Source organism: Haliaeetus leucocephalus, unplaced genomic scaffold, assembly GCF_000737465.1.
Source record: "Haliaeetus leucocephalus isolate CR32 unplaced genomic scaffold, Haliaeetus_leucocephalus-4.0 Scaffold295, whole genome shotgun sequence".
Lineage (NCBI taxonomy): Eukaryota > Metazoa > Chordata > Aves > Accipitriformes > Accipitridae > Haliaeetus > Haliaeetus leucocephalus.
Genome location: NW_010972731.1, coordinates 3,582,972 through 3,596,082, shown reverse-complemented (window position 1 = coordinate 3,596,082; position 13,111 = coordinate 3,582,972). Strand labels below are relative to the sequence as shown.

The 13,111-nt window shown below is 39.9% G+C and overlaps 1 protein-coding gene across 1 annotated transcript in view; it reads left to right on the top strand.

Moving 5' to 3' along the window:
• The window catches only part of PRKAR1B (protein kinase, cAMP-dependent, regulatory, type I, beta), a 101,225-nt gene that overhangs the window by 67,576 nt on the left and 20,538 nt on the right, over positions 1-13,111 (top strand). The window contains exons 7-8 of the mRNA XM_010570250.1: positions 1,918-2,076; positions 11,077-11,137. Of these exons, the coding sequence (XP_010568552.1) occupies positions 1,918-2,076; positions 11,077-11,137 (220 nt within the window). The remainder of the gene's footprint in view (positions 1-1,917; positions 2,077-11,076; positions 11,138-13,111) is intronic.

Genomic DNA, 13,111 nt, shown 5'->3' with positions numbered 1-13,111 from the left:
TCCTGCTTGTCTCAAAAAAAAAGATCCACAAGCCACAGTATTATTACCTGCTTGTTTCACCAGAAAGTGCTTGTGTCTGGCTTTTTAAAACTTCTTTTTTTGCCTTCATTTTTTTCATCATGAGGAGAATCAAAAGTAGATTCAGTGTTCTGTGAGATTTTCTTTCTGCATTGAGTGTAAAAGTTTGAAAGGAAATGCTGCTGTCGTTCTCTTGTGTGATATTCTCCTATGTGACATTCATTCTGTCGTGACGAAGAAATGAAGCTACAGATTCTGTGGCTTGAGCTCTTTCTTGGCAGCCTGCTACCACCTGCCTGTTTGGGATTATTTTTATCCTTTGTTTCAGCCCCTTGATCCTCATATGCTCCAGGAACACCAAGAGCCACAACATTGCCCGGAGTTCAGCAGTGATACTAATATTGCTCCTTTTCAGCTGATACCCAAGAGGTCTCTTGATCAGCTGAACTGCTCCGTGGCCTCATCCATCTCCTACTGAACCAGCATTTCACTGGCCTCAGTAGGAGCTGGATCAGAGCTTAATTGAATATTGGGAAGATAAATTGGGATTGATTCCAGCTGTAGTTTGTAATACGCCTTTTCATCATGAAATGAAGATAGAAGTAAAATTAATACTGACATTTTGTTGAATTTTGACCCCAGTTCATTTACTTTGGTCACCATCTTTTCTCATGCCCAGCTTGAACACAGCTCTAATTCATATGTTTTTTAAAAACTGCTAGTCTGTTACTCAGTAATTGGTAATAGGTTATGGTCTTTTCCTTTGCCATAGTTTTCTGCTTAAGATGAGAATACCTGCATATTTTCTTCATATTATTTTTCTTCACAGAGCTTCCAAACAAATTAAATTCATTCTGGTTGATTTCTGCTGTTATCAGTCTGTAACAGATTGGGATATATTCTGCACTGGGTAAATGCACACAGCCTTTCCTACCCTCTAAACTCACAGACACATTAACAGAATGAAAAGGGTTTATTGTGTAGGTTTATAACAGCAAGCCTACAAGCAAGCTGCAGAATACACAATCCATACCAGTCTTTGAATACACTATTATGTCTCATGAGCTGTATTGTCCATGAATAGTGAGGAAAATGCAGCCCAGCAGAAAGCACCTGCATGAGTCCCCCTTTCTCCAGTGAAGGTTTAACATAGCACTCAAGTGTAGAAATTCTCAAATGAGAGATCATCCAGGAAAAATAGTGTGATAGTGGTATCGATCCGTACCATCTTTCGAGAGGATATGTTATCTAAATTGACTGTGGGTCAAATACTACTTCATAAGTTCTGTAGAGCTGGTGTTAAAGACAAAGGGTAATTCTGCACATAGCTTCTCAGGTCCAAAGCACTTAGTAGTCTTCACTAAGGGAGAAAGAGATCTCTGTAGTTACATTTAAATGGTTGTTGGAGGCACTAGGCTTAGGGAAGAAAAAAATGTTCCTTTTGAAAAGATGTTTCCCTGTTTTGACTGGTTTACATTTCATGGCCATGGTGCTTTTCAGCAAACCTCATTACACATATCAACAAATCTCCTTCCTTTCAAGTTTGACAGCGTTAATAAAAAGCCAAAGTTGTGACAGTTCTGCTTGTTGACTGTGTGAGCCTTGAACACAACAGGGAAAACACGATGCCAGTTAACCATGGGAGTTGAAAACTTGGAGAGTAAATACAGTCATTGTACTGAAACAAGACGACTTGAAATTCTGTCCACAAAGCAGGTTGTTGCCCTCTTTGGGGACCAACTGCGGAAACTGTATGCTCTTGTTTTCCTTCTGTGTCCCCAGCATTGACGATTAGAAAGGAAATTACTAATAGCTTTTTAGGTAACTGGCAGTAGGAGGAAAACTGCGACTAAGTCCCCAAACTGGTTTTGCATCTTGTTTTGTCTTGTGCTGTGGTAGGTTTATGTCAACGGGGAGTGGGTCACCAGCATCGGAGAAGGAGGCAGTTTCGGGGAGCTGGCACTGATCTATGGAACACCCCGGGCCGCCACCGTCAAGGCCAAGACAGATCTCAAGCTCTGGGGCATCGATAGAGACAGCTACAGACGCATTTTAATGGTAAGTTTATGGAGAACGGCTTGTTTATGGAGTTGATATTTTTTACTTTCTTTTGTAGCGCCAGCACTTCTGTGTTCAGAGTACACTGATGATAGAAGGCTGCATAGCCTGTGTTTCTACATAAAAGAAAGAGGACATGAGAATAACACTGAGTAACTAAATTAAGTGAACTGAAGGAAAAGGGGACAAGATTCAGCAGAAAGGTGCTGAGTAAGAAATGCAATTGAATAACATGATGCATAACTATTATGCATGAATGAAAACTTCAGAAGGCCTCCATTACCCACCGAAGCTATGCAAATCCTCTCCTTATTGTGAAACTCAAAACATCTTTCAGCACTACCCCTTGCCTATGAAGTCTTTGTCTGAACTTGTATTGTACTCCTCAAGGCAGGCAATACAAGGTAAATCCAGCTCCACTAAAAAAAAAGTCTCAGCTGGACTGTGCCTTCCATCTTCGCTAGCCAGCACACAGCCACACATATCATAGGATGGTAGCTGCAGAGTCCCTGCTAATGATTCATTGTTCTGCTCCTTTCAAAATCCCTCATCCCTGCAGCACAGCTCAACAGACCTTCTGGGCACCTGGGGTGTGTGATAGCTTATGGATTTGCTGTTGGTTCTTGAGTGGTGAGTTTATAATAGAAACTTCGACAGATAATTAACTTTAGCAATGTCATAACTTTTTTTAATGAGTTTGTTTTTGATGTCTGTGTGCATATCTTCCTTCTCCATAAAATATTCCTTTCTTTTTGATAACTAACAGACATAACTCTATCTAAAGGTTTTTTCTTAATAGAACTTGTCTCTGAATGCTGCATTGTTTTATTCTGATCTGAAGGAACTACACTATGCTCTCAGAATAATAAAGGAGTGTGCATTTTGAAATCATCTATATTTCCAGTGGATGTCATGGATAATAGAAAAATTAGTGAAAGAATTGAGTAGATTTTACACTTAAATGATTAGTTCTTAAGCAACAGAGTGTAAGAGTGATCTTTATTTGTACTGTGTGATGACTGTTGGGTGTCTGTATGAAGCAGTGCTGTTTTTCACTTTGTTTCATGGGCTGAGTTCTGTATCACATAAACGAGCATCACACTGACATCTAGGAGAGTACATCTGCTGGAAATTTACTCTATCCCTAAATATTCAGCCTGATTGCTCCAACACAAAATAGAGGAATAATGATGAGAAGCGTACTGTCGATAAGCAAGCTAAATAGTTTTTGAATGCTTTCCAGTGCGGGGAAGCAGGCAGTAGTAACTGAGACCTTTCTGCAAGGTGTTTCTAAAACATAGGGCAGGAGAATTTCCTAACAGATTTAAGAGGCACACTCAACTTATTTGTCCCATGTCCTACATGGATGCAATGGAGCAGTGTCTGGGATAACTGGTGTGATGAACCTGCACGCTGCAAGGAGGAATGCAAGGTGTAAAAGAGAAGGAGTGTAGGAGGGAAATAGATGTCAGGACAAGCCACATATTCCTTGGCTTTTTAAGCATAGCTTTTTACAGCTGCCTGTAACCTTGCTACAAAAGAATTGAAGGGACAGATTCACAGGCCTCATAGCCTAGAGGTAATTTCAGTTTTAGCGTTGATGAAAATAGTGGTACCTAACATCATCCAACCCTGTGAGCTTTCAGGTTTGGTCACATGTCCATTACCATCTGATAGCAGCCTTCAGAAGATGAATATTTGATGCAGAGACAGGATTTTACTAGAAGGGTTTAAAGTCCCAAGTGGAAAAGACTGTGTTTTTAGTGCTATCTTTAGCCATACATGCAACTTGAATATCACGGATATACATCTATTTGATTCTAGTGTAGTGCTAAGTGCTTTTCAAATTAATTTACATATTCTCTGAACCAGTGACGGCTGTATCTTACCTAGCAAGCTCAGCTTCTGCAGTTGATGAGACCTTTAACTTAACACGGAGGTGTTTTCTCTCCCTCTCTCTTTTGTTCTGTTTTTTTTTTACAGTTAGAGCCATTAAAAATTGGTGGTCTGTTGCATTACATTAGATACCCAGACAGTGTAATTGTAGTATTCCCAATACTTACTTAGGAAATATTTCAGGTAGCATGGTGAATTAATTGCTGCAGGTATAGAAAATGTCCAATTTTAAGTGCTGTCCACGGTGAATGCAATTTACGCATCCAGACTATGTGAATTCTGTCATCTTTTCATTTATTTGTAGGTTCAGCGTGCATAATTTCTTTGCTGTAGGTGAAATGAGACACCTGTCTGTGCATTCGTGTGAGGGCAGGTTACAGTGGCTCTCTGCACATTTCCTCAAGCCTAAGAATTAATTACATCATGTTTCAGTGGCTGCATTTCATACTTGAAGCTAACTCCACCATTACGTGGCTGGTTTTGCTGTACTCACTTTCAAGATGTAGTAGCAGCTGCCTCTCAAGTCCCAGAAACACGGTTTCCTGCCATTTAGCCTCTAACCTTATGTTTCTAGAAAGTTGCTGGATATTTTGGATGTGGAAATGCTTCTGCCTTTAAATAAGAGGTAGTAATGTTTAGGATATCTTTTGAAATATATCATTTAAGATGGTTTTAAAACTTGAGATTGAGCAGGTTTTTCTTTTTTACTTTCTGTTTGCAAATACTTTTGTCCAAGGGATGCATGACCTTTTTCTCCCCAAAATATGGTTTTTTTTCTGTAGTCAGATAAAGCCTCTCCATAACCTGAGATAGTTTTTTATTTCGTCTGCATTCCTTCCTGGCCATGACCAGCCCCCTGTTTTCTCAGTCTAGTGTTGAAATTTTATTCAAGTTGTAAATATTTATTTGCAAATCATGCTTTCAGATCCACACTTGCCAAAAAGATTTTGCCCTGTCATGAGACACTTGACTCTCTACCTCATTTTTCCTTGCAGGCTTTGTTTTGGTTCTTTGCTTTGCATTTAGTAATTTCTAGCTTTTATGTCTGCTTAGTGCCATTTTCCCCACTTACTTCTCATTGATCCTGACTGGTTTATGGTATGAATAAAATGCATCTCAGGAGGTTTGGGAGTTCGGGTTTTTCTTTTTTTTTGGATGGACAAAGCCTGATGCAAAAAGTTCCTGCTGGCTTTTACACTTTTAGTTACACTTGTCATCCATTTATTATTTAGCCTTTCCCAAAGGAAGTTTGTTAAAACAGATATATTTCTTTATATTTCATTGTCTCAGCTTAGGTACCCTGATGGCTTGAAGGTCACATTCAAGTTTGTTTTAGCAGCTGTGATGATTGTAAATGTTGGGATAGTTCTTTTTATCAGGATTTGCAGTGAAATTGCTTGGCTTTCACTGTGTCCTTGACAAAGTATTATACCGTGAAATTCATTCTACTAGATGGATTACAAAAAACCACTTCAACATGTTCCCCCCTCAGTACACTCACAAATTATCTGTCCATCTGTGTGTTCCTTTTTTTTCATAAAATTATCTGTGCTGAGTTGCATACTTTTCACTCTGTTGCAAATTCTTTTATGTATATGTTCTCTGTGTGTGCACACACAAGCACACACACATTTATGTATATATTCTATATTTATTTACTTACATTCTTCTGGGAGAGATGCAAAGGAATTTTTTTGCCATAGGATTCTCATGTAATTCAGTTGCAGAGCCCCAACTGCTCTCTTCTTTGCAGTTGGGATTCAAGAGCATCACAGAGTGGGGAACATCCCAGGGTAGTACAATATTTGTATTCTAAATATAGCAAATACCACAAATACCAGAGAAGCAAATGTCTGTATCCCAACATCAGATTGATCCCCCAGACAATTCAGTTCCCAGACTGAGGAAATTTGAAGTATTAATTTCTTGTAATTTCTTCTTTAAGAAGGCTTGATTCAGGATAATTTAACTGTCCTCTGGTTCCCATGGTCCAAGATACCTGGCTCTGAGAGTGGACTTGCATGGGATACAATACTTTTTACCTATTTGGCAAACTTTGCTAGCAGAAAGTGAGTTATAATATTGAGATGTAAGTCATGACAAATCAAGGTTAGTCAGTTCCTAATGCTATGCCTCATTTTATTTATGCTATTTTGGCTTTGTTTTACCATCTTTTCACAGCTCTGAACCTGAGAACAAGTTGTTTAACAAGTGCCTTTTTCTACTCAGATAAAATAAAGTCACAAGGACTTCATGTAGCCATAAAATGTAGGTTGCGTGGTGGCCAAAACATACAGCAAATCCGAAGCCTGCAATCTGTCCGACATCTGTGCAATATAGCACCGGGATCTTGCAGCCTATTTTGTTTTCATGGCCAGTAGGCATGGTGACTCTTTCTTTCATGCTCCTGTAAGAATGTACACCCAAAGCATCATTCAATATCAGGTTTATGCAGGGATTAAATGGGGCTGGAGCAGTCCAGGCAGCCATTCCAGCACCTCCTGCCAGGATAACTCTTTTTATTTGAAATGTGAGCTATGCTTTGCCTTTCGGTAGCCATTTGTTTGGCTTTTTACTGAAGGTGGGGATTTCTAGGAAGGAGCCAATCAACTCCACCTGAAAAAAAATGATGCAAAAAAGAAGACATGAAGAGTGCAGGAGAGACAAAGCAAAAAGAGGCGAGCAGAGGGGAAGAAAGACAGAGACCAAACTGGAGGAGTGGGAGGAAAAACTGGAACAAAACAGGGACAGTGAAGAAGGGGCAGTTGGAAAAGAGATGCAACAGTCCTATTCAACAAGACCTGTTATAATCTCTGGGGCATTCATTTTTCCTAGACTGTGTATTGCTAAGTCTAGGGCTTGCTACATTTTTAAGGAGTCCTAAAACTGGCTTTGAGCTCTTTTCTGGGTGGATTTGGCAAATGCAAGTGATCTCGTTTCTCCTTGGGACTGTTTCAGGGAGGAGCACTGCAGCTTAGAATATTAACGAGTCTTCGTAGTTAGTGGGAACCACTGTCTTTAAGAAGATGAGCTTGTGCATGACAGCTCAGAACCGGGGAGAAAGTGAACAAAGGAAAGGGGGAGAGGGAGAAGCAGTGACTATTGAAATAAGATATTAATAGGTTAGAAAAAGCAGAATTAATAAAGACTTTTTAAAACATGCCATCAAGAACCCTGCCAGTACAGAATTATTCATGTACATTTACTATTGTTTTTATCTGGCTCAAGCGCTAAGATTTCTACTGCTTCCCTTGGGAAACTTTTATGCAAGAGAATAATTCCTACGTTGGGAAAACTTTTTTGATATTGATCTTAAATTAGATTTTCTTAATTCTCCTCTATTACTTTGAGTTATGTCAAGTTATGCTGTACTAAATTGCCCTCTCTTTCTGTCATATATCTGTAGATGATTATCACTGTCTACTTAAAACCCTTGCAACGATGCATGCTAGCTATGAGCATGACATACCTCTGATCACAGTGTTGAGCTAACATACCCAGGCTGAATTTGTTTTGCTCTTTCCTTATCGGCTCTCCCCAAGTGTTTTAGCATGTCTTCAGGCTCTGTTTGGTTTGGGAGCACTTTTCTGGAGAAGAGGTATTGAGACAGAGTGTAGCATGCCAGGTGCCGTCACATCCGAGCCATGGAGATGGAGTCTCTAAACTTCATTCCTGGATGATGTCTTTGAGTATACAGACCAAAATAGCTTTGGCTGTATTCTTGTTGCAGTCTGATGTTGCAAACCAGGTCTCACCTACTGTCTGTAAATCTCTTTCAGCTTTACAACTTTCCAGTCTTCTTCAATTTGTCAAACATCTGTGCTTTGGATTTTATTTTTTTTCTTTGTATTTCTTAGCTGTATTTTCCAAACGGAAGCTCATTCTACTATTTTCTACTACCATTTCTAATGTCACCAGGTCCTTTCTTGTTATTTTCCTGTTCTGGCAAGCTTTCATAGTATCTCCTAGTCTGCAGATATCGTTACTGTCTGATTTGTTGGTGCTTCTAGAAGATCCATGAAAATATTGCATAAAAACAGACTTAGCACATGTCCCAGGGAGCGTGCCAGTTGACACTTCTGCAGAAATTACTTGAAGGGTAGGAGAAGAGGTTATGATGGTGTTCATACCCATGGCCTCAACAAATTTGGATAAAGCGACTAAACCAAATAAAACAAATATAGAAAGGACATCAGGAGTCAGAGGGGACCTTATGCCTATGGGAGAGGATGAGAAGGGAGTATTAGGCTGATCAAAGAAGGTGGGAAGTAGGCATGTTCTCTGTGTTTCCTGGGGAGAAAAAGAAGATTAATGCCAATTGAAATAAGCACATGCTTTGGATGGTTGTAAGATTTCTACCGCTGGGTTGTTTTTAGCTTATATTAGAGTATTGTTCTCTCAAAATCTCTTCCCCTCACTCTGCTTGAGCAAGCTTGAGCAGGAAAACACACTCAGGTAAAAACAATGTGTGTGAGGGTGAGCCAAGCTTCTCCTTTCTGGAAGAGAAATTGGGATCTGGTTGTGCCAATTGGGATCCAGCCTCGTGTGCTATGAAAATGCAGAGAAAGCTTCTGTGCCTGCCTGGGCACCCTTAGGTGAAGCTCTGCTGTCAGGTGGCTTGTGCCACCCTGGAGGCTGTTGTTTGTGTCCTCTAGGAGAGATGAAGGGTTGGATGGAGCCATCCTGCAGGTTGAGTCATGAGCCATCGGTTGGGTCACCTTGCATTTCAGTGCCTGCGCTGGGAAATAGGACTCTTAAGCCTCAACCACGAGTTCTTCCCTAGGCTGTTGTTCTCCCTCACCTTTGTGGTATCATTCTGAGACATGGGATGTTTAAGACAGTGTAGCTATGCATTAAGTGGAGTCCCACTGAGGTTCTAGATACTATCACAACACAAAAAATTCTAACAGCACATTTAATTAATTCTTTCCACTTCAGTTTTGCTTTTGCACTTGTCTTCATGGTGGATTCTGTACCGCTGCCCTGGCTTAGTTTAGCCAAGACATAACACACCCGTTTTGCTGTAGGAAGTGATGGGCTTTTGCTCTCCAGGCCAGGCGGGATGCCTGCAATTCTTACCTTCCTGGGTCTTGTCTGCATCTCTAAATACTCGAAGTTGTGGTCAGGCGTCACTTATGGCTACTGATTACTGCTTCTTAAAATTCATCTGTGTCCGCAAGTCATTTAAAAAGCATTTTCCACATCTGTCCCTGGGTGCCCCAGCCCATCAAACTAAACCACCAATCTGGTTTTCCACAGCTGTCAATTTTGCTGGTCTCGTTTCCACTCGATTGCAGGGAGGAAAGCAACAACTGCGCAGTGTCCAGTTTTCCATTCTTTGTCTCGCAGTGAGCTGTCAGGATCTGGCGCGGTTTGCAGAGCCTTCTCCGTTTGAAGTTCTTTTTTTTTTTTTTCTTTCTGGCACTTCAAATGCTCTCAGGGGCCCCCGAGGTTGAGAACCAGGTTTGTCAGACAGAGAGGTCAGACAAGGGTTACCGATGCTATCGCTGAGAGGCGAACTGTCATCACCAGACTCGGAAATTATGAACAGGGTGCGGAGGGGGAGACCTCGGTAGCTGGTGCTGCTGCTGATCCAGAGATACCTGGGAAGAGTGGCAGCTCCTGAACAGTGCTGTGGCTGTTTCAGAGCAGGGGTGGCCCCAGGAGAGGGGCACAAATGGGAGCTGCCCCCAGAGGAGAGCACCCCCAGCTTCTGCTGATGCTGGAGTCAGAAGCTGGAGCCAGAGCCTGTTGATGTTGGTGGAAGGATTCACGTTGCTTTGGTGGTCGTTGAATCAAGCCCCACCTGCACAGCGCATGTAGGAAGAGGGACGATGTTTAATTCTTAGTTATATATATCATTGCACTTGAGTACACCAGCCTTTCCCTTTTTCATACCTAAAGCACTTCTGAATTCTTTCACAGTGGAGGGTAAAATGCTTCTTCTCCTTTTCCTTTCTCTATCCCCAGTTTCTGCCTCTGCTTCCAGCACTTACCAGTGCTTACTTGGAGAAGGAAGAATAGACAACTGACATTTGCTTCTGTCTTCTCTGTCCAGCCTATGAGTAAATGACATCTTTATTTCCCCTTTCTTCATAAGATAAATGTACTGTCTTTGTGCTGTACTCCTGCCTTGTAGATTTGACTAGCAGGCACCAGGCAGCCTTCAACATCCACAGGGAATCCACCCAGGCAGAAGTGATGCAGGCTGTCATATAACAGTGTGGAATAAACTGCATAGTACCGAGGAAGACCCTGGAGTTCCTCTTTGGTACCTGGGAAGGTTTTCTTTTCAAGTCACTTGTGTCACTGCAGAAGGAGTTAAAGATGAATTGATTATTTGTGTATTGGTAAAACTGCATTGTATTTATTCATACCTGAATCTCCTTCAAAAATGCATGCTGGAATGGCTACTTACAGTTTCTGTCTATGATGATCAAACACTATGTAAGCAGAAGGTTTCTCAGTAATTTATCACACAATAAAATCTTAGTAGGATGGGAATGACTGTGCTGGTGGCTACACATACATTGATGGATTGTCTGCTCCAAAATGCTTAAATTTTGTTAAAATAATAATATGAATAGGTTGCTCAGCAGTAACAATACATACAACACTATACAGAACATAAACCGGGCTTACAGATAAATGCTCTTGGCATTAAAGAGGTTTTAACCTAAAGGGATGGGACCCATGAGGGAGACATTTTAAGTTTTATCCTACTTTGTAATTGTAAATTCTCTTCTAGCAGGGCCTCATTGGTAACTATATATATATATTGAATTAGCTAGACAGTTAATTGATGAAGCTCTGGCTTTAAAATGAGTGCCTGTAAATAATGGATACAATTCATCTGCGGTGTCCAGTAACACCAGTGAAGTCAGTGAAATTACACCAGGATTGAATTTGATTCCTTCTGTCTTTGCTTATCAGCAATACAACTTGCCCAGACATTTTATGGGGAAACATTTGCCTTAGGCTGTTTATACTGGCTATGCTTAAGATTTGGAATGGGAGGGGAAAAAAAAGAGCAGCTGTAGGAAGAAATCACAAAAATACTTTGTGTAATGTTCTACCTCCTTTTTCTCTCTCCTTTAATAACAGGGCAGCACGCTGAGAAAGCGGAAGATGTATGAAGAATTCCTGAGCAAGGTCTCCATTTTGGGTCAGTTGCCCTTTGGACTTGCCTGTTAGTTCCTCTGTTATATGTGTTGGCAGAATGAATTTTGGTCTTTGATGGCACGATGAAAGCAATGGTGGTCAAACAGAAGGTCTCACGGTTGCGTCATTTCCGAAGGAATGAAAGCGTAAAGGGCCCTTTTTAGGACTTGTTTTTCTCGTTTTTTAATATGCACTGAACATGTGTTTGAAGGACAAATCTTTCCTTAAATATGGGAGCAGGCAGGCACTGGTAACCTTTCAGTAGCTGCTGTTGAAGCAAAGATCATATGGATAGAGGTGAAAGCAGTGCAGAGATATGAGTTTGTCATAAAGTCTAGTTACAGCCTTCCAGGTGACAGGTGAGAAGCTTTTTCCTGCAGGAATACTGTATATATGTGCACTGAATGAACTAACCTTGCAAATCAGAACGGACTGATTTTTTTTTTTCTTCTGTGTATTTTACAGCCCCTGTCTCACATTCTTAAAACATCTGTTTAGCTTCTTGTCCTTGGATTTTGTTTCCCTTTGATTAATGTGATAGCCACGAAATTTGGACATGTTCTTGATGGCCTTCAGTAGGAAAAACAACAAACCCATAATGCCTGACCAATCAATCACCATTAGGAGAACAAAAGCTTCTAATAAGGAGGACAGTGTTAGACAGTACAATGAAATGTTGATTCTGTAGGAGAAACACCATGTTTCTACTGGGGCTATTTTGAAAAAAACAATTCAGGATTAATTTGCTATATAATTAAAGTATTTATAGTTCTACTTAAACAATTTCTGTTTCTTGTTTATGGTTTTCATCTACCATTTGAGCTTAGGTACCTGAAATATGAAAGTGTCTTAGTGAAAATATACTTGAACTTCTGAGAGGTGCTATCCATGAAATTTTCAGTTACATTTGTATGCTTAAAGTAAGGCCAAGTATGTTGCTCACTTATTAATGAAGTTTTCATCATTTAAATGCCTTCTTTTATGCCTAATTTAAATCTTCCTAAATTAAGAGCACAAATTATACCAAATTACAATGAGTATTTAAAGAAAAAAGGATCTCTGCACCTGCACTAATGAGGAGCAATTACAACAATGAGACATCTCAAAACAATTTAAGAGTAGAAAGGTTATTCAAAGATGTGCTTCCTTAAACATGCGGTTTGCGATGTAATTATATCCTAGTTTGTAGTATGGCTTTTGAATCTCAGTAAAAAAAGAGGAAGGACTTCAAGATTTGAACCTTTTTTAAGTACGGAAAAGCAGTGGACAAAATAACACATCATTTCAGGAAGATGGAGACCTTAGGTGAAACGTGTAAGGATCTATTTCGCATGTCTAAAGAGTAGGTGACACCTGGGAAACAGAAAGGTATTTTAGAAATCTCAACACAGCACTGAGGAGTCAACTTCACTTCATGCCTTAATGTGGTCAGCAATCAGTGATTTCTTGGTAGAAAAACCTCTACCTGCTGCATATGTATATTTTTTCAAGGCCTGTCTAGTGTCTGTAACTAGCCATATAATTGTAAGGGTCTTTTTTTTCTTAAATCTAAGGATTTTTAGATTATCAGTAGCTGCTTATAGTGTATCAAACAAAGTATTAGAAAACTAATTGTTTTAACTCTTTCTTCTGGAGTTTAATTAAATGTAAAGCTATGAATTGATATGTACAATTTAGAAATTGCAAAAGATTGCAGATGGTCTACTTTATGCGTTGTTTGACTTTAATTCTGCAACGAAAACTTTAGGAGTTTTATCGTGTACAATATTCTTTATAATGCTCTGTTTGCAAGAGTCATTAACCAATGTATTTGTAGTGGTACAATTCCCTTAGACAAAAGAGAGACACTTTGTGACTAGAGCTAGAATTAGCTTTGAATTTCTCATAAAGCCAACTGAAGAAGAAGTTTCAAGAGACTCTTTCTTTTCATTGTTAATTACTGAGTTCTTTTAAAAAAAAAATGAAAAAGCCTACTCTA